General features: G+C 33.7%; 1 protein-coding gene across 1 annotated transcript in view; it reads right to left on the bottom strand.

Annotated features, from left to right (window-relative positions):
* The window catches only part of LOC107437648 (nose resistant to fluoxetine protein 6), a gene marked incomplete at its 3' end in the record, with an annotated part of 49810 nt that overhangs the window by 4287 nt on the left and 23323 nt on the right, over positions 1-22200 (bottom strand). The window contains 8 exon segments of the mRNA XM_043055464.2: positions 1049-1166; positions 1856-1978; positions 8827-8906; positions 11371-11539; positions 12333-12413; positions 14149-14242; positions 18976-19146; positions 19224-19324. Of these exon segments, the coding sequence (XP_042911398.2) occupies positions 1049-1166; positions 1856-1978; positions 8827-8906; positions 11371-11539; positions 12333-12413; positions 14149-14242; positions 18976-19146; positions 19224-19324 (937 nt within the window).

Below are 22200 nucleotides of genomic sequence, written 5' to 3'. Positions count from 1 at the left end.
CCTTCAGAGAATTAAAAATACAAATTTATTTTCATCAAAGCCGATGCTTTACATCCGGCGTTCAGTGGCAAACTACTATTTCATATTGTTTTGCAGCACATGGCTTTAGCCCTCTGGTGGGAAAGACTTTAAAACAAAACTTACAACAGTTACTTTTCTCAACAACTGAAATTTAGAATAGTGTGATTAAGAAAAATATGTGAACTGTTTGCAATTTCAAATTAATATTGAAATGTACAGGTTTAAAATTTTCTAGAGTGAAAATTTTTTGGAACTTCAGTGTTCAAAAAAGTATACAAAAACTAGTCGTTAAGAACGTATCCAATGAGCGAGCAAAGCGAGCATTGGATTGCGAAGTAATCCGAAATGAACTGTGAAAGCAGTTCCGGGGGTTGGTGAGCGCCAGCGAGCAGGGGGCGAAGCCTCCTAGTTTTTAATAATGACGTCTTTTTTTTTTCAAGAAAAGCGAAAGAAAACCGGTCCGTNGGATTGCGAAGCAATCCGAAATGAACTGTGAAAGCAGTTCCGGGGGTTGGTGAGCGCCAGCGAGCAGGGGGCGAAGCCTCCTAGATTTTAATAATGACATCTTTTTTTTTTCAAGAAAAGCGAAAGAAAACCGGTCCGTCTTCTCCCTAAGAAATAGAAACTTGAAGAAGCGTCAAAAGAAAATACAGGTAACGTAATTTTAATTTTACCTTTAACTAAGAAGTGAAATAAGTATTATTGAATTTATTGCGTATATTTTAATTTTACAATAGCTATAGAGGAGAAATATTTTACATTTAAAGATATCTAATATACTTTAGCAGGGAGTAAATTATAATTTATTTTTTAAAAATATCTTAAAAAATTGCATACTTGTGTTTTTTTAAAGTTTAAATAATGATCCAAGAACACTTAAGAAATTGGTCTAAAAAAATTTTGATATTATTTTTTTTCTCTTATATTCACTTACAAATTTTCCGTACTAAAACACAAAACAGTCAAGAATGAAAGCAAAATGTTTTTTGATACACTGAAAAAATTTTTAAAATAAACAAGAAAATACTTTTGGTATATGGCCTCTTTTTGTCGCCAAGATGTAACCAACAATTAATCCAACAGCACTAACAGGAATGTGAAAATGAGGTTGTGTGTATCCTTTGACAGCATAAAAAAACCAATCACTGTAAAAAAGAACAGTATTTAAAAATTGAAAGAAAAAAATACATCGACCGTAAAACATGTTACAAATTCAGAGATAGGGGAGAGGGGGGCACATGTGAACAGGGGGCACATGTGAACATGGTATGTTTTACCAATATNAGATATTTATCCGTCGCATGAAGACAAATGGTGATAGGAGCACTCTAAATCTATCGGGTTCCCAAAGTTTTCGAAGTTTCCATAACAAATCAGTACCTCTGAAGGTACTGGATCGGAGATTGATCGTGCTCTAGTTCAGGTCAAAATCAGCGTGAATGCGTCCTCCCTGTAAAAAAGGATGGTGACGTATGTATATGTCTCAAAATCATCCTCAGGGGTGTGGGGGTTTGAACTCGCTGCCTTTGTGCTGCAAAGGTTCAGTCTTTGTACTTTTGGTTTCCTTGCTTTCGGACGCGACTATGATATTCTTTTGTTATGCATGACTCGGGCTCTTGCCTTGTGTCAGCAAATTGCTTGGCCTTCGGGCTGTACGGGTTGCTTTCGTGACGGCTAATTGTCAAATCCGAATACCCAATTAAGGGTGTGGTGGAATATGCTTATTCTTACTCGAAATGCAAATACGAAAGAAAATAAGTCGGAAGAAACTTGTAATATAGATGAGAAACCTACAAAGTTAAATATTTCAGAAATTCAACACTAAATAACTTACTCGAAATGCAAATAGGAAAGAAGATAAGTTGGAGGAAGTTTGTAATATAGATGAGAACATGCTGATAGCAAAACACCCATAACTACTATCAATCCAGCTAATAAGAATCCTCTTCCTGACCTCCTACAATAATTATTAAAAAAATAATAATACTCTTTTTTTACTTCAACATAACAAAGGAGTAAAAACTTCAGGGGTTGGACAAAAATACGGAAACAATTCTATACTGACTCTCTGCAAACTATCCTTCTTTTCACTAAATAGCTTAAATTGCGTCGCTCTTTTCCCCACGACCTTTGGGCCGCTTTCGATTTAGATTGGCTGCCGTCGATCACATGGGTAATGAGGAACCTGTATGCGTTGGGTAATCGCAGAATGTTGATTTTTTTAAACAGTCTATATCTTAAAACTCTCTAAAATCAATACAGAATTCAAAAAACTGTCCCGAATTTTGAAAAATTTTAACTTAAAATTAAAAAAACTGTCCCGAATTTTGAAAAATTTTAACTTAAAATTACCCCAAAACGAAACTAACTACACGTGACACAAAATGAGGCGGGGTTTGCTTATGACGTCAAAGTATAGTAACTCGGCAAATGGCGTTTTACAAAGGCGTTTTAATTTGAATTGCATTTATTTGAGAAAATTGTATTAACTTCTTAGTACAATGCAAGTGGAGAAAGATTTTGTTAAAGGTCAATCGGACAATCTACAGAAGATAGATTACTTTTCTTTAATTTCTTTTTTTGAGAAGAATCTAGATTTCTTTAGGAAGGCAATGTTACTCGCGTCCGTGATATCCTTAAATCACACGTGCCTCCTGGGTGGTGCTAAATGAGTAACGGCGATGGCTAAGGCGATAAGTACAAATAGAGCAAGGAGTTTTAGTTTTTCTATCCTGCAGTCGAATGCCGGAGGGCTTTCTTCTGCAAAGTTTTCAGATATTAAGAGAGTAGTCGCACAGGAGAACATCGACATCCCGGTCGTTCAAGAAGCAAATATTACAGAAGACAAAATGAAGTTCTACAAATTAGAATCTTTCACCATGCATGGTCTTTTCAAGAGCAGACAGATCGCAAGTGGTATCCTTGTGGCCGTGCGACGCAAACTGACATCGTCCTTTGAAGTGTTGAAAACAATGAAAAATCATGATACATCAGATATCGCAGTCGCATTTGGAACAAGACTACTATTTTCAAGGTTTTTGGTATATACAGTCCTCCAAACAACAAAAATTTAAATTTAGATTGCTTAACTTCTCACCGTAACACTATAATTGTAGGTGACTTCAACGCTGCTTCCCCCAACTGGGGATACACTTATCAAAATCAAGTAGGACAAATTGTCGAGAACTTTGTAAATAGCAATGCCATGTTTGTCCTTAACAATAAAGATGATCCAAACACCTTCATCCACTTTTCAGTCAGTTCTACAAATCCTGACCTAACTATTGTTTCCGCAAACTTAGTTGACTGTTGTAAAAAATCAGTAATTGGAGATCCGGGAAGCGGTCACCGAATGATAAAAACATCAATCACTACAAATCAAATACCGACAAGAAGTAACACAAAAATCATGTGGAACTTCAAGAAAGCTAACTGGAAAGCCTTCACTGAAGATATAGAACATCAGGTGAACAGCTTTCAAACTGATGCAACTCCACAACAATTAGTATCAACTTTTTCCTTAGCCCTTCAAGAGTGTGCTAAAAGGAACATTCCAAGAGATTTAACTACAAACCATTTTGGAATACTGAACTTGAAGAACAAAGACATATCAGAGAGCAAGCAAGAAGAGAAGCTGAAAAGATAGAGGGGAAAACTAATGAAGAACGGAAAAAAAGATGTAATCAATTGGCGAAAGGAATGTGCAATAATGAAGAGAAAAGTCTTAGAGGCTAAACGACAAGCATGGAATAAGTGTCTAAACGATTTAGACTATAGAACAGACAGACGCAAAGCTTATCAATTAATGAACAACCTGAACAATAAATTTACACGAAGAGATAATCACCCCATAAAGAGAGGAAACAAATATATAAGTGATTCAAGACAGATAGCAAAATTATTCAATAATTTTTACCTTGATCGGTACTCACTTAGTAAAGAACAAAAGAAACAAGAGAACAGAAACAACAAACTAGTAAAAAGAGGAACATCTAAGTTTAAGTGCTCAGAAAACCTTTTCACGGAGGACTTCGCAATAGAAGAATTGAACAAGGCTATTCATGACCTCAAATACGGTAAGCAACTAGATCCCGATAACATATTCCTCGAGTTCCTGAAACACCTGGGAATATCAGCGAGGAACTAATGATTATTAATTATATCTGGAACGAAAAATCAAGCCTCCCAACAAACTGGTTGAAAGCAAAAATCATTCCAATTCTAAAACCGGGTGAGTCACCCGAAGACATAGAATCATACCGACCAATCTCTCTGACATCCGTCATGGTCAAAACTTTTGAAAGAATGATAAATGCAAGATTAGGGTTTTACCTGGAGTCAAATGATATCCTAGCAGAAGAACAGTCGGGTTTCAGAAACATGTCAACCGCCAACTCAATTATGAAGTTGGTTCACAAAATTAAATCTGGTTTCAGTTCAAAGATAAGTTCTTTGGCAGTATTTGTTGATTTTCAAGGAGCCTACGAGACAATTTGGAGAAGCAAACTTCTAACCAAACTTCAAACTTGTGGAATTTGCAAACAAATGTTTAAATGGTACAGAAGGTTCTTATTCCAAAGATGGGCAAAAACAAGATGGATCGAACAGGAATCTACCTACAAACAGAGCAAAGTCGGCCTACCACAAGGAGCAGTAAGCAGCTGTACCCTATTTAACATCTACATCAACGATTTGGTAGACAAGCTAACAAGTATGGAAGGTATTAACGTTTGTATGTTCGCAGATGATGTTGTCATTTGGACGGAAGCAGAAAACTCCCAAGCATATGAAGATCAAAGGAATAATCTTGAAGGTGTTATGAATAAAGCTCTCGAGGTCTTGCAGTCTTGGCCCAAAGAGAATAACATGATTATCAACAAAAATAAAACCGTTAACCAATTCTACTCTCTAAGCCGTGTTAATCCAGACTTTGATTTGAAAATAGATGATAGTAAGCTTCAAAAAAGTAGCATTACCACATATCTAGGTGTAGTACTGGATAACAAGTTAAGCTTTACCAATCATATCAATACTGTTATAGACAAAGTAGAAAAGAGAACTTCAATTCTGAAAAGACTAGCCGGTGCTAAATGGGGAAGCTCACAACACACTCTAAATAAAACTTATGACACCTATATCAAACCAATTATCAAATACGGAAGTGAGGTGTTAATTTCTAGCGCACAAGGAAAGTTCGACTCTTTGGAAAGAGTCCAAAACAATGCTCTCCGAATCAATACGGAAGCAGTGAAGACAGGCCCAATTATAGCCCTACAATACTGTACTTCTAATCCACCAATTACCACCAAAATTAAAAAACAAGCAGTTGGCACTTATGTTAAAATGAAAGCCTCCCATAGAGCGCAATGGATGAATGAATNTGGATAACAAGTTAAGCTTTACCAATCATATCAATACTGTTATAGACAAAGTAGAAAAGAGAACTTCAATTCTGAAAAGACTAGCCGGTGCCAAATGGGGAAGCTCACAACACACTCTAAATAAAACTTATGACACCTATATCAAACCAATTATCAAATACGGAAGTGCGGTGTTAATTTCTAGCGCACAAGGAAAGCTCGACTCTTTGGAAAGAGCCCAAAACAATGCTCTCCGAATCATTACGGAAGCAGTGAAGACAGGCCCAATTATAGCCCTACAATACTATACTTCTAATCCACCAATTACCACCGAAATTAAAAAACAAGCAGTTGGCACTTATGTTAAAATGAAAGCCTCCCATAGAGCGCAATGGATGAATGAATGTAAACCAAGTTCCATGAAGACCCAAATTTCTCCTCTAGAGGTATATGAAAATTTACAGCATGATTTCCAAGTAGATGAGCCAATTATCTGTAACAAGAACATCACAAACCCTCTCAATTTTATAGATGTAAGGCACCAACTAGATATCAATGATTTGGGTAAGAAAAACATACCTGACACAGTACTAAAATCAAATGCATTATGCATGCTACAAGAGCAATACCCTAAACCAGAATGAACGGGAGTGTACACTGACGGCTCAAAAATACAAGACAGCACCGGAGCAGGAGTACACAGTAAGCTCTTTTCTCACAGCGTCCCTGTGGGATACTATATGTCAAATTTTGATGCAGAGATCTTCGCTATATCAATAGCCCTGGAAAACCTTAAGAATAAGATCAATTATTTCACTAAAGCAGTAGTCCTTGTCGACTCTAAGGCAGCTATCCAGGCAGTTGCCATGAATCATGATTCAGATACTCAGACTATTTCAGAAATTAGAGATGATTTGATTTTTCTCGAGAATGCCAACAAAATTATTATGTTCCAGTGGATCCCTTCGCATGTAGGAATCAATGGCAATGAAAAGGCAGACCAACTAGCCAAGAAAGGGACACTCGAACCACAATGTAATAAACCGATTCCACCAGACTCCCTTAAAAAACAATTTTCCGAGAAACTTATGACCGACCTAATGCGTAACCAAGCAGTAAAATCCACTGTAAAACCCTGGGCTAACATCCAAAACAGTTAGAAGAAATTTTGTCACAGTCCTCGTAAGTAGGCTGTGGCAAACTTCAGACTCTCAACAGGCCATGACTGCTTGGCAAAGTACCTCAACAGAATAGGTATCCTTCCATCTAGTGAGTGCCAAATCTGCAATTCAGGAACCATGAACTCAGACCACTTGCTTGTATGCCCTTTACTGGACAAACAATCCCAAGAGCGGGGTGATCTCTGTAAACTTTACTGGGACGCCAGAGATCACATGAACTTTCTGTAAAGACTACTCATCATTCTTCACTGTATATATATATTTTTTCTTACTTTAATTTAATCTATGTGTTCTTTTTGTGTTAATATGCGTTTGTCATGTATTTTCTTTGTTTGTTATTGTAATTTTGTTCCTTTTTACTCCTTGTTTATGTCTACTTAAAGTTGAACATTGTATATGGATTAATATTTCCAATAAAGCCATATGTAACAACAGATTTCTTTAGAGCAGAAATCAAGGGTGTGAAATTTTTTAAAAAATTATTTTTTATTATTAACTTCTAAAATATGTTCTTGCATTTTTTTTTGTTGGAAGAAATGTAAATAATGCTAAACCCCTATCATTTTTTATCTTAACTTTTATAATTTTTTCTTCTAGATAAAATTAATTAATATTTTTTTAACTCAAAACCCTTCAGCATAATAAAATAAAATTGAGGAATGAAAAAATAAATGTCGAAACTACTTTTTCTTGTAATAACTTTTGAAGTAAATTCATTTTTCTTTATTTGTACTGGTTCATTTTTACTTATATTTGTCTATATATAAAAGTCTGAACTGTTTTGAAAGTTTTCATTTAATGAGTTGATCCCAATTAGAGGGAATTGAACGAATAGTATATGACCTGGAATTATAAGTTTTTAGGTAAATAAAAGTTTTTAAAAAAATTCTTTTTTATTATTCACTTCTAAAATATTTTTTTGAATTTTTATTTTTGGAAGAAATGTAAATAATGCTAAACCCTTATCATTTTTAACGATACTTTAATAGCTTTGCACCAAACTTGTCTTTTTTCTCCTTTTGGTACACTAAAAAATAATCTATTTGGCGTGTTTAATGTAGAACTTTGCAACATGGTACAATGCAACACTTGTAATTTTTGCTTGGAGCCATTTTTCAGAATTTATACTCAGCGCGGCACATGCATTCGCCGTTTCGAAGCATGATGGGAGTCGTGGTTGTACTATATTATGACGTCATCAGAGCGGATGGGAAACCTAGCATCGATTTAGGGGGGGGGCTAAGCGAGTGATTTTAATTATTAATAACAAAATAATTAGTTATCGCACAGGTCTGAAATTGGTGTCTATCTTTATAAAATAGCATGATGTTTCATTTTAAAGTACAAAAAGCATGCAGGTTCCTCATTAATTGCCATATTGGTGACCAGTTTGAACGACAGAGCACCATTACGCCCAATCTGTTATTTTTTTAACTTTATTTGTTTCATACTTTTAAATTAATAATGATAGGTTGTTATGCATTTGGGTGTTTCTAATAAATCAAATTTAGGCTTTAAATTATAACGTTGGCGATCGCATCATATAATGAAGAAAATTACGGTTGCATAGAATTGTCAGAAGAAAATGGAATCGAAACGAAAACAGTAGATTATCTGAGGAAAGTTTAAAATTAAATTATTTATTCATTTGCTTAAAATTTTACATGGTATTATTTATTAATTATGTAAAGCAAATAAACTTTGCTTTTTTTTTTTCAAATTGCGATTTTACGAATTCAATTGCATTAAATATATTCACCTGAGAGAAAAGAAAATAGACTACAAATATTGTTCCCTACTCAAATAATTTTTTCGTTAGAAATCTTTAAAAATAACATTTTAATATCTTTTAAATATTAGAGAGCTTTTTTTGCCAGAATTAAATGTTAAAATATAACTAATGTGACATATCGCATATTTCCAAGTGGAATAATTATTTTATAGAAATTATAGGACACAGTAATTACTTTACGTTTTGAAAATGCTACATATCTGAAAAAGATATAAAACTGGTAGTAAGAATATTTTATTACCATATATTTTTTGGGAAATTTTACCATCTTTAACTACCATTTTTTTTTTTAAATACAACCTATAAATTTACTGGAGTAATTTCTATCAGGTAAATATGCATCATAAACTGTCAAGAATTAGTGGCAATAGCAGATAGACTATTTCTTTAAAGTTTAATATAAGAGTAGGATATTAGTATAACTAAATTTTTATTTTATTTTATTTTTATTTTACTAAGCAACACAACCTACCGTCTCATGATGGCGCAGATACATAAACACACTAAAAATATTTGGGTGTCTGTAGATAAATACCAAGTCCATCCCATGCACTAAAAGAAATAATTAAATGATATTTATGTGAAAAATCTGCATTAGAGATTCGCTGGTATTGCATTCTATTTAAATAATGGGTTCCTTTAATGAACGAATACAAAGATGATTCATTTACGCAAAAAAGAAAATACAAATCAAGAACAGACACATCGTAATGTGCACTTATTCAAGCAGCACAGGTACTCAAATGTATCATCATCGAGCTATCTTACCATCCCATTTGATATATTCTCTGTCTTAAAGAACATCTCAGTTTCGCAATTGGGTATACTATAGCCTACGTCACAGGTCGTGTTATTCCTACTAAATTTAACTATACTAGAATGCAAAGTTTCTTGACAATGACGTCACGGCTGGCGGAGGAAGAAGGAGAAATAAGTTCAGTCGTTATATAGAAGAAATATAACTAAATAAAGATACCATTCCGCGATGCGCCGCTCGTAAATTTGAAAATATATAAAATTTTAAGAAAATTATAGTAAATTAACGCTATATATGTGTGGGTTAAGATAACTTATCATATTTCTATTGTGAAATGCGTAATTTACCTCGAAATACAAACATCGCGCCGGGAACTATTTTCTTCGTTTGCCCTCAGCATATTTCTCCATTGTCAAGAAACATTGCAGTTTAGTATAGTAAACAGCATTTTCTGCGAACCTGATTTCTAGCAACAAGTAAACATTAAATGAAGTGTGTTGTTATAAGTCGCTACTCGCCAGGTTGGAATTGTATTAGTCTAGTTCCTTTTGAAATAATTTATTTTGTTGTTTTATCTAAGTTTATGAATTTAGTAAACATATTTAAAACTCAGCTTATTAATTAAACTAAATGGTAAATGTTATTCCTAGTAAAATTTTCGAAGTGGAAGTAGTTGTGTTTTTTTCATATTATACACAATTAAGGTTCCAACTAGTTTCCATGGAAACAGTTCGGTGCGTAATTTTATATCTCCGTTGGAATTTATCTTATAACTCGCATGGTACTATTTATGTAATTACGTAAAGTAATACTTGCATAAGCATCAGACTTTTTTAACAACAATAAACTGGAGGGACTCCTAGAGGATTTAATAGTGAACTAGAGTGACCTCTAGAGGGTTTAAAAAGAAATTAAAGAGAAACCTAGAGGGTTTATCAGCAAACTAAATATAAAAAAAATATTTCAGAAAAATGATCTAAACACAAGTTAAACTAAATAAAATTCATAAATAAAAGATACTTAAACTTGAGAAATTAAAAGCTCTACCTGAAATACGTTATTATTTACCCCCTCCCCTTAAAATGGGGTATTTGGGCACAAGTTTAGGCCTCGTCCCCACGAAAGACACCTAAAGAGATAAAGTGCAGGTTCGGAAATTTTGCCAACCTTGAGTCAACTCTTAAAATATTTAGTAAACCTCTTTAGAATTCGAACGCGAATTCAGCGAGATTCTCGGCAATATTTTTTCACTCTGTTCGAATTGTGTATTTAGTTTTTTTTTTTTTTACCATTAGTTGATTGATCTGCTTTTTCGACTTAAGTTATTTACCATGTCCAGTGGTCAGAAGTAGCACGCTAAACAAGTAGCAAAACTACTATTGTTGCTACTTTTTTCGTAGCTTGTAGTGTTACTTTTTTTTAAAAAAAAAAAAAAAAGTAGTTTGTAGCAATTGCTGTTAACTACTTTTAACGTTAGATAAGGAAAGAAACAACAGGATCAACCGCAACTAATTTTTCGAATCGCATTGGTAAAAATCTTCGCGAGTTCGTCAATGGATGTAATCCGAATACCCCTGTGGCCGAGCATTGAAAAGAATTGTATATTAGTACTAATATTAACATTTACCAATATTAGCTAACTTATAACTTTGAACGCCCTCTTCCCATAAGAATGTACACCAATGAAAAGTTGATGTTATTTTAATGGAAGGGAACATATTTTCTTTGTTATTTTTGGTGTACTTTATTTCTTTCACTAAAAAGAGCATTAAACACTAACGAAATTGCAAGTATTCGATTATTTCCTAGCATTTCTTAAATTGATTATGTATTGTCGTTAAGGTCATAAAAAATAATGGTTAAAAGAATAAATTCGTAAAAAAATAATTGTTTTGAATAACAAACCGGCTCCTGTAAACCTGAATGACTATTTTTCAATAATTTCTCATTTTTAAATAAGCCAAGTTTTATTCAGAATCGTTTTAAACAAGGATGCAAATGAAGTTCGCCAGCAAAGTTCGTCTTCTAAAAGTAGTGAAGTAGTACCCATATTTCAAAAGTAGTTTGTAGTCACTTCATATCCAAAATAGTAGTTGTACTGCAAAAATAACGTAGTTTTTCGACCACTGTTTCTGTCAGACAAAGCATTTCTGTAATCAATTTTCATAGCGGCGAGTAGAGCGTGTAGTTAGTAGGGACACGAATTTAGAAGTGTAATGCTGTACAACTTGGCATAAAATATTACTGTTTAAAACTTACTGTTTTTGAAGAATAAAAAAAGTTGTTAACGTGAAACAAATTCACCCATCCTCGTTCTAAGCAGTTCTTGCTCAATGAATCAGTAACAATTTCTTTCCACAGAGGTCCAGAGCCAAAACGTCCAATAATCGAAAAGAGAGCTACAACTAGCATCATTGTTGGAGTCAACCTATGGAGATAGAATATCGAATTAAAAATTAGTTTTTATAAAAAAATATCATATAAAAATTTTGTTTAAAACCTCAAAAATTGAAGACTTTATTTATGCGATTGCCTTCTTTTTACGTTTAGCTATTAAAATATTGTTGTAGGAATTTGCGCTTCTTTGTTTTTGACATCGCTATTGGCAATGCAATACTTCAACAAACGATGATGAACACTTTGCGAATTGTCAATCATTCACTGTAAAATAGTGCACTCGTAATTTACTTCAATCTTCTGAATATCAAATAATTGATTGTAAAAATTTTCGACGATATGATTTTGATAAGAAGAAAGAATGCAAAATATTTTTTTTAATAAAAATATAAATTTAGATTAGTATTTCTCCAATGATATGAATTTTTTTAAAATATAAGCTAAAATGTGATAACAGCTAAAATAAAAAATTATATGCAAGGTAGTTAGTTACAACTAAAAAAAAATCCTTTAAGTGTTCAGAAGGTTGAAAATTTATATGGTTTAAATTTCACTCAAATGTAAAAGTTAGCCTATTTTAATCCTTAAATATTTCTCTTCTCTTGAATTTGCAAATGCAATCTGATATGTAGAAAATTAGAATTTCTCTTAAATTAACTTTTTTTTAAAAAAACATTTCTCAGTCAGGGGCCGCTTTTATCTACTACACTCAATCACAATTTTTTACAAAAACCCCATTTTTAAACCAGTTTAAACATTTTAAAGAATGCACCTAAAGAATGAGAGAGCAAAACTGAAAATTAAAAGAAACTGAAGTAAATTACCTGAGATACCTCTTCAGGAAGAGTGATGGCATACTGATCCTTCCTTTTATTCGGACGCAAATGTACGAGAGAAGAACTGAGCTTGATAAGAAAAAAAAAAAGAAAGTACAACATTTCAAATGTTCTTTATGGTACATTTATTAATTCATTAAATATTGAAAATTTGGTTAAAAACAAATTTTTATCATGGAATGAAAACTTAGAAAATGCTGAGAAAATGCTAGAAATGCTTTCTCGAAATGTTTTCCAAGAAAAAAAAAACAGAAGTTATGGTAGTGGTAGTTCATACTCCCTTTTTCAGGGCTGCCAACTTTCTACGCTCTTTGTATAAAGTTATTCAGCGTTAGCTAAGTTAATGTCTTAATATATTATTTTTTATTCATTTAAACTTATTTTCAACAACGCTTCATGCAAATGATTTAAAAGTTCATATCCTACGCCACTTTGTTCCAGCTTTTTCGTGGTCATTCTTTTAAAATGTCGGAATTATCTGAAATTCGGAAAGCTTTGGTTTTTATTAAATGTCTGCCCCCCCCCCCAAGTCAAAATTTTTTTGATGGTTTTCATTGATTGACCAACATCATGAATCATTATATTTTTGATGGTAAACAACATGTGTAACCATCACCCAAGTGTTGGAATTCGGTCTGATTTATGATGGTCCAAGATCAGAATAGCAACTTGTTTCGATGGTTTGTTTATGTTGAATTATCAGAAATTTCCATCATAGTTTCTTAGAAATCAAATGTTGGAACGATCATGAACCACCATCACACCAATGTAGTGATTCGGACTGATTTATGATAGGCCAACATAAAAAACAAACAAATTGTTTTGATGCTATATTACTGAGATTCAACTACAATTCCCATTAAACCATCATGCAAATGTATACTTTGAACCATCACGGATCATCATGAATCGTTGGTCCATGAGAATCAAACTTCTCTTGATGGTTAACCATCATAGTATTAAAGTAGTAGCTTTTTTCATCATGGAATGATGGAAGTTTTTTGGAATATCAAAACCCATGAACGCATAACGGAAAATGTTGGATAATGGTGAACATCAAATGATGTATGACCATCATGAATTGCACTGAAACCAACATAAACTATCCAAATATTTTGATGGAACCATCAAGAATTATGTCTTAGGACTCTATATCGTTCGCTCGGTGTAATGGAACTGGGCGTCTGAGACCTTGCGGTCCTTTCTAGGACTCTATAAGATATAGTTCAGTAGATGGCAGGCCTGTTGTTTAAAGTGGTAGTTAATTCATAATTATTTAATATTGAGTCTTTATATAGGCCTACTTATTTAACAGAACCTTTCAAGTTAATTTTAAAAGTACAAATTTAACAGTTAGAAAAATTACCACAGGTTTGGCCCCAGGAAGCATCCTTGTGCCGATAATATCTCTTATATAACCTATGACCTTCCTGTGGACTGTAAACTACCACTTTAAAATATTTATTTGCTGTCCAGAGCAAGTTGGCATCTCTGTGAAGACGTCTGAGACACGTCAATTATTGTTTTGACATAAGAAACAAATGACGTCTCCCAGACGTCTTCGTATGTCAAGGGGTTAATATTAAGAATTCTAATGAAATTTTTACATTCTGAAATTTGAAAGAAGAAAAAAAGACATAAAGCTCAGGCCAATTGCCGCTTGTATGCTTCTTTTTCTATAACACAAAATATTTATTTATTTTTTTACTCCAAAACCAGAGTGTTAAATTTTACGAGATAAATAGAAAAAGGATGAATTTAGGCCATCATATAAATTTTAATGGTGAAGATAAAAGAAGTTTACCTCATAAAGAAAAAGTTTTCAACCGCTAAAAATCCCCAGGGTACAGTCTGGAAGATAAATTCTTTTCCTAAGCTTCTGCTGCGAAAGCCTCCATCTAAAATAGAACAAAACAGAATATATAACATCCGATGAAGAACAGTAAGCATATGACAATAAAATAAAATAAGGAAGGAAAAGAAAGATATCACCTCAAATAGCTTTTCACCTAATACGTAGGTTTTCACGTACTAAATGGCAAAAGTGTTTGACCTCAAATGTGCTAATTATGTAGCTAACTATTAATTAAGTTGTGAAATCACGATATCAAGCATCAAAATGTAATTCATTTGAATAAACTTTCTTCATTATACGAATACATATATTTTACCTAAAATAATTTTGAAAACGAAAAATTATGATTTTTTTCACACTTTTAATATCTTTGTTTCTTTTTTTTAGAAAAGGTATAATTGTTGCAACATTGCAAAGTTTGTACCAATCAAATTTAGCTGTTAAAGTTAAAAGTTTCTTTTAATTTTTTTAATGCCAGTCGGCAAAAGAAATATCCAAGCCTGAGGCTAAACTATATCACTTGAAAGAAAGAAATCAACTGCAATGGTTTATTCTAATTGTACGATTTGCTTTCCTGTTCAGAAAAACGTGTTCCTATTGTTTGCTTGATGTAACTGATTGATCATTGATGAACGGCTAGTGGATAGGTAAGTGAAGTGAAGTTTTGTCAGCTCTGCCATCTGTACTATCAGAGATGCCAACTTGCTCCGGACAAATCAATATTTTCCAGTGGAAGTATTTTTAATGTGACACCCGGTGGCTGAGTGGTAGAGCTTCGCGCTCCCGTGCCACATGTCCTGGATTTGATCCTCGGGCTGGGCAAGGTTGACTCAACCTTTCACCTCTTCAGTGGGTCGATAAATGAGTACCAAGAATGCCTGGGAACTAAATACTGGGGGTTTTCGTGTTCGGGTGACCACCTAACCTGAACATCTGCTCCTGCACCCCAGAGTTCAAGGTCAAGAAAACTGAGATGGACACAAGATTATTCACACGCCCATCAAGAGAATTGAAATACCAGTGATATATCCCAACTACATAAAGTCAGACGCTAAGCCAGGTGAAATTTTTGAAGATGAATATGGACACTTCTACTGTTATTCCAAAAGAGGAAGTTTTTGCACGATCCGCGATTTTACAGTGCCCGAAGGAGCTACAAGACCTTATTATTCGGCCAATTCTGCTCCGGTACTTGAACAAATCACGCCTGAAACGCCGACTTCATCAGCTGTCGACCCAATTTTGGAAATCAATGACGGAGACCAGAATATGGAACAGAGTAAAGAAATCGGAAAGTATCAACAAAAACAACACATAACCTCCTGCAAAGAAAAGGAAAATGAAGAAGAAAAAAGAAGAAAAAAAAGCTAACTGATGTCAAAAAAGCTGAAGATAATCACACATCCACGACTACTAATAGCTGCTCTTCTTCGCCGCTAGAGACCGCCACTATCTTAGTACTGTCAGAAACTAAAGAGAAATCCTACAAAGCTCCACCCAAGAAGGATTCCAACAAAGTTCCAGATCCTCCCACAACAACAAAGAAAGAGCTGCATATTAAGTTTCCAAAAGTTTTAATCCGTGAACTGCCCGTTAACTTAAAGACCGAGAATATGTCCCTTGAATTAGAGAAATTAAACATTGAAAACCATAATGTAATCCAGTTTAAAGTCAAAATTTTTTTGATGGTTTTCATTGATGGACCAACATANTTGTTCACCTTCAGAAAGTCTAAAACAAGTAAGGGTCTTTCTATAAGGTCTTGTTTTAAAAGACCGAGGCAGTCCAGTAGATGTTCAAGGGATGCCTGGGCCGAAGAGCACTTGGTACAGAGGGCAAAACACTTTTCTCCTCCTGAGTACCTCAGTGATTTCAGGTGATTTTTTAGAATCACCTGAAAGTATTCATAATCACAGATATACAGAGGATTCCTGTCCGAGTAGAACGTTTTCGTGACGTTCGGGGTCCACTGCAATGTTTTAATTGCCAGGAATGCGGCCAAGCTCAACGGATATGCAATGCACCTCCCAGATGCTCCATCCACACCATCTAAACTAGCACACAGACTCGTATCACTTGTTAAAGAGCTCCAAGACCTTCTAAAAAATGAAGAAGTGTTTCTTTTACAGAGGATCCTAGGAGAGACTTCTCTAGCTCAGTGATGTTTTTATTCCCAATTCAGGACTTACACTTTTCGTGTCAGCATTGAACTCTAAATTTTAGACTTTCATTATTATACATGTCCCAGTTAAATATAGAAATTTAATTAGTGAAATATGTACCAATTTATTCTAATATTTATTTATATGGGGTAGGGGTCGCTGCGCGGCCTAGGCACCCAGTTTTGTTTAAATAAAGAAAAGAAAGAAATATTTATTTATGTCAACTTATGCATACATATTTCAAATTATGTTTATATTTATATATGTCAATATATGTGCCAATTTAGATTCGATACTCAAATGTTATATTTACTCAAGCAAAGTGCTTGTATTTTTGTATTAGCTACCACATCAACTGCTAAACTCGAAACATTATTACTTTAAATTGTTTGTAAATTTCTAGATGCATGGGATGGGGGTCGCTACGCGGCCCAGGTGCTCAATTTTTGTAAATAAAGTAAGTAAGTAACGGTTAACCTGTGTTGAGCCTTGTAAACAGTTAGCAAATTTAACCGAAAATCTGCGTATTTAAGTTTTTTTTTCACTACCGTGTTATAAGATAATTCGTCGAATCCGGAGCAGTTGGCATCTCTGTATTATAATCATTTAAACCAATAACCCCAGGTAGAGAATTTACTCTGTAAGCTCGTAAAATAAATTCGTAAAAATAAAATAATGATCTTAGAAAAAGAAAAACATATAATGTCGATCTTCGTTTATAAAACGTATCTAAGACGTTTAATTGTTTATGCTTAACATTTTGCTCACTCGTTTGATAATTTAGCTTTCATTTCTTTGACGCGAAAAAGAAATTTTATTAGTTTTGTTAACCATACACTAACACTTTATTAATTTTTACATTTACGGGGCTACTAACTACTGCGCATTTTGCAAAATATTTCATAGAGTATTAAACATTTAAAAACCAGAGCGTTTTAAAAAATTTTGGTAATTTTGCCAAAATTACCAAAAAACCTCATCACGAAAGAGTTTATTGGATTGGTTTAGTGGAATTACATATAGTTGCAGTCTTGATTGCTAAATTTAGGTTTATAAATCACAGTCAAAAAGAAGGACAGCACGAAGATGCACCCAGAGCGGATGATACCGTTCTGCCAGGGAGGCCCCACCACGAACGAGATGCTTGATATGTAGGAAATCTTGGCATTAAGCGCGAAGCTCTTCTAACCTATTCATCTATACTGTTTTGGCATTTAGATTAGATGTCATATGAAGTTCAAAGTTCTAAGATNCTCCTCCAGAGTACCTCAGTGATTTCAGGTGATTTTTTAGAATCACCTGAAAGTATTCATAATCACAGATATACAGAGGATTCCTGTCCGAGTAGAACGTTTTCGTGGCGTTCGGGGTCATTTTGCCTTTAGCATTTAGATTAGATGTCATATGAAGTTCAAAGTTCTAAGATAGGGTCAGATAATAAGTCCATGATGAGGTGAGGCATGAGTGGATTCAGTAGTACATCAGTTGGATGGGGAGTTCCGCTGGATTTAAGTCGTGAGAAGATGCAGCACATCTTGGTCCTTCAGCAAGTCTTTAAGTTCACTGATGAGGCTAACAAGTCTGTGTACTGTAGAAGTAGGCGTGTCTTTGGTCGTTTTCCTCTTTCGACTGGGGCGGGCCTCGCACCCAGTGAAATTTGAGATGTGGTTTTGCATGCAATTCCAACATTTAGCTGGGGAATCTCGGCTCCTTCTGCACTGAAATGAATAGTGCCCTTCGGCACATTTCATACATCTTGGGCTGGAGGAGCAGGAGCGTTGAGTGTGACAGAAACTCTGACATCGAAAACACTGCAGCGGCCGTCGGCCGCCGTGGTATTTCTCTATGCTGATCGGGATCTGCTTGATGCTCTCAATATGGTAGATCATCTCGTGATTGGCTAGCATTGGCATTACGATGAGGTACGGGGGGGCCTAAAGGCTCCACCCACTTTCTTCCTAAACTGGACAATTTTCAGGATCTCGATGTTCCGCTTTCCTAGTTCGAGGGAAATTTCATCTGTACTAAAATCATCAGAGAGGCCACGGATGAGAACTTTTTCACGGATATTTTTTTCTTCAAGAACTAGAAAATCCTTAAAATTTATCTAGAGAAAAACACTTTCGAAATCTTATAAATTACATTTAAGGAAAACAGATCAGGATGAGAAAAGAACGCCCCAGGCGACTAAAAATGTAAAAAGTGGTAGAAACTCAATTCATTTTTATTTAATTATCTCTTAAATTATTTAATCGTAACTACCACTATAACTGGCATTTCAAATCATTTATATTCAAATTAAAATAATATTGCATTTGTATTTACATTCAAAAAATTTAAAAAAAATTGTGAAGAGTTATTAATTTTTATCTCTTAAATAAAAAAAATTTTCATGTTATTATTTAGCACATTTTTGCATTTTTAGTCGCCCGTGGTCTAGGATATTGTCTTATTCATATTATTTTTCAAATATCTGCAGATTTTTGTGTCACGTCATTTTCCGCTTTACCGTTTCTTACTTTTGTTATGTTATTTCATTTTGTTTATTTATTTAAAGATTTCTATCAATAAAATGATAAACATTGTAAAGGATGAATGAGGTTGAAATTTTTACCAAATGCTCGGTAACTGCAAACAAGATATGAATGACTCCATATTATCCAAGTCATAGAGAATACTCGAAGACCATGGAATATGTGTAGAGTATCTGGATTGTTGTCAACCTTTAAAAGTCTAATAGTGTTTGTGTATGCAGAAAAGCATAATAATGCCTTTATTGCTGTGCCTGGAATTAAAAACAATATTAACGTGTTACTTAATGTGCTGATGATATATGAATGATATATTTAAAAAAAAACTTACTCTTGTTATTTGTTTGAAAATCACGTTTTGGTTTATTTCTGAAAAGAATATCCAATGAGGTTCCCAGTACCACCAAGCAGATTAAAACGATGAATAATGTGCTGAAATAGATAAAATAGAAAGCTTAATGAGTAATTTTTTTTTTGTTTACATGATCTTAATAAAAATTTGCAGTTTTAAACCGAATTCCGCAATATTTGTAACACGCATTTCAAGATATTGTGTACAAAGGAACAAATTAAATAAAGATGCATGCATAACTCATTTGTGTCAAGCGTGAAGCTTGCTGATTAGAGGCGAATTGAAAAAAATTCATTTTTCACATATTTAACTTCTTTGTATTGTATCATTTGAATCAGGGAGGATTTCTCTTGGTAGAGATAATTTACTGTTTCAAAGAAAAACAACGAGGTCGTTAGGACATATTAAGCGAAAACTGAATTGCTGAGCATAAACTTATTCTAAACAAATTGTTCTAAATTAATAACATGTAAAAAAAGGACTTAAATAACTGCAACAGAGAAATAAAAGTACTCTAAAAATTAATGGACAAAGAAAAAATTATTTTATATTACTCATTTCGTCTTTCCTGTAAGGTTCTAAAAGTATCCAACTAGCACAAGCATAAATAGAAAGACAGTACAACGAGATTAGCAATGATATAATAGAAGCAGACATTTGGGTACTTGCACTTCACGAAGAAGAAGATCGAGGATACCCACATGTGGACCTATGGCGTCAGCACAAGCTGATCGTTTATAAGTAAAATAGCGTGTTAAGGTTAAGCTAAGTTTCTCCCTATAAGTTAAAATTTTAATTAACGTGAATTAAATTACAGTGTCGTTCCTGGACTGTTTGAGAATTTACAGAGAGGACATATACTCATCTGGTCAACGATTTTCTTAGGGTCAACGGTCAGATTCACCTTGTCTGACTGCGTCGGACATTTAGAGGGTTAGCCACAACAGCTCCGTATCACACATCAAATTTGTTAAAATGTAATTCCTCCTAGTGTTGAAATGTAATTCCTCGTATACCTAACTTATATTTATTATTTGTTTATTTGTCTATGCATTTTTTTTCGTGATATATTTTTGTTTTGTGTACCTGACAACTTTAATGCAAAATTAATTTATGTTCTACATGGCTTCTTGCCTGTCTTTTGTGTTGTGTAAGAAAAATGAAGTGATAGAATTGAAATCTTTGTGAAAGATTATTTGCGTAAGAATGCAGAATGTATCACTTAAGAAAATTGATGCTTCATGGGTTTGGATTACACGAAATAGAATGGAAAGAGCAGTTACTAACGTATACAAATGCTACGTTTCAACAACCAATCAGGATCGAGACTCCCACACTACGTCACTTGCAGGTATCCCATTTTAAATTGTCGGCTAGTTTGTTTGCTTTTTAATTGTGGTTTTTTAAACTGTTTTTTATTTTATTTAAAGGCATTTACTAAACCGTTATGGAAAGTAGAAATTATATAAACATATCTGATGTTTTGTTGATTTCTTATGGATGATACGAATAAGTGGTTTTTATATATATAAACTATCTTTTCTGTAAAGCTTGATTCAGTTCAATTTAAACATATTTCCTTTGGCAGTGTCGGGATGCATTCCAGAGATGTTTTATTAAGCTTTAGGAATATATTGTAGGCAATAAATATTGTAATGACTTTCTTTTTAGATAAAGGGTGTTTTATTAATAAATGACTGCAGGGAAAGAAATCGCATAAAATCTTAATCTGCGAATCATGAAAAACTGCATAGATAAAAAACCTTTGAGCCAAATTTCATGCCTTCTCCTGCATCGGCAGTAAAATTAGTGTATGCTATGTTTTAAAAGGACTCCAAAATGTCTAGGTTATTTCGAACGTTTTAAACTGAAAGCGAAAATGTTTAGGGCGAATTTATTTTGAGCTTTAGACTTCGTATGCTTTAAAATTAATACCTTTCAATAATCGGGCAATTTATTAGGATGCTTATTATTACTTTAAAAAAAGTCTCATTCTTAATTTTCAGTTTGATCCCCTTCAAGACCTCTAATAACATTCGCCAGTTTGAAAATTTCAATGAGAAAAGGATTTCGTCGAATATTGAGAATTAGATCTGAACATGGATGACGTTTTCATCGAAATATTGTGAAATCGTTTTGGTAGGAAATGAAAAATGATGCCAGAAAAAAGGAAGATATGTTAGAGTCGAAAGTTATTCGAAAGTAAAGTATAGTGAAACTAAATTACAATGAAAATATCATTTAATATCATCAGTTACTGAAGAAACAAAGGAGATTGATGATTACAGCGACAGTTTGTGACGAAATAAGAATGGAGAGATTAGTCACAGAGAAAAGGAGTTACTGGGAATCGAATTAATATTAAAGATAAAATTGAAACCATAGCATATTGTGTAGGGAAAGAGCAGTTAAGATCAAGATTGAAATCCTTTTCTCTGAAACAACATTAGTCGCAGAGAAAAGGAGTTACTGGGAATCGAATTAATATTAAAGATAAAATTGAAACCATAGCATATTGTGTAGGGAAAAAGCAGTTAAGATCAAGATTGAAATCCTTTTCTCCGAAACAAGATTAGTCACAGAGAAAAGGAGTTACTGGGAATCGAATTAATATTAAAGATAAAATTGAAACCATAGCATATTGTGTAGGGAAAGAGCAGCTAAGATCAAGATTGAAATCCTTTTCTCCGAAACAAGATTAGTCACAGAGAAAAGGAGTTACTGGGAATCGAATTAATATTAAAGATAAAACTGAAACCATAGCATATTGTGTAGGGAAAGAGCAGTTAAGATCAAGATTAAAATCCTTTTCTCTGAAACAAGATTAGTCACAGAGAAAAGGAGTTACTGGGAATCGAATTAATATTAAAGATAAAATTGAAACCATAGCATATTGTGTAGGGAAAGAGCAGTTAAGATCAAGATTGAAATCCTTTTCTCTGAAACAAGATTAGTC

Source organism: Parasteatoda tepidariorum, chromosome 1, assembly GCF_043381705.1.
Source record: "Parasteatoda tepidariorum isolate YZ-2023 chromosome 1, CAS_Ptep_4.0, whole genome shotgun sequence".
NCBI lineage: Eukaryota > Metazoa > Arthropoda > Arachnida > Araneae > Theridiidae > Parasteatoda > Parasteatoda tepidariorum.
This window is presented reverse-complemented; position numbering and strand designations above follow the sequence as displayed.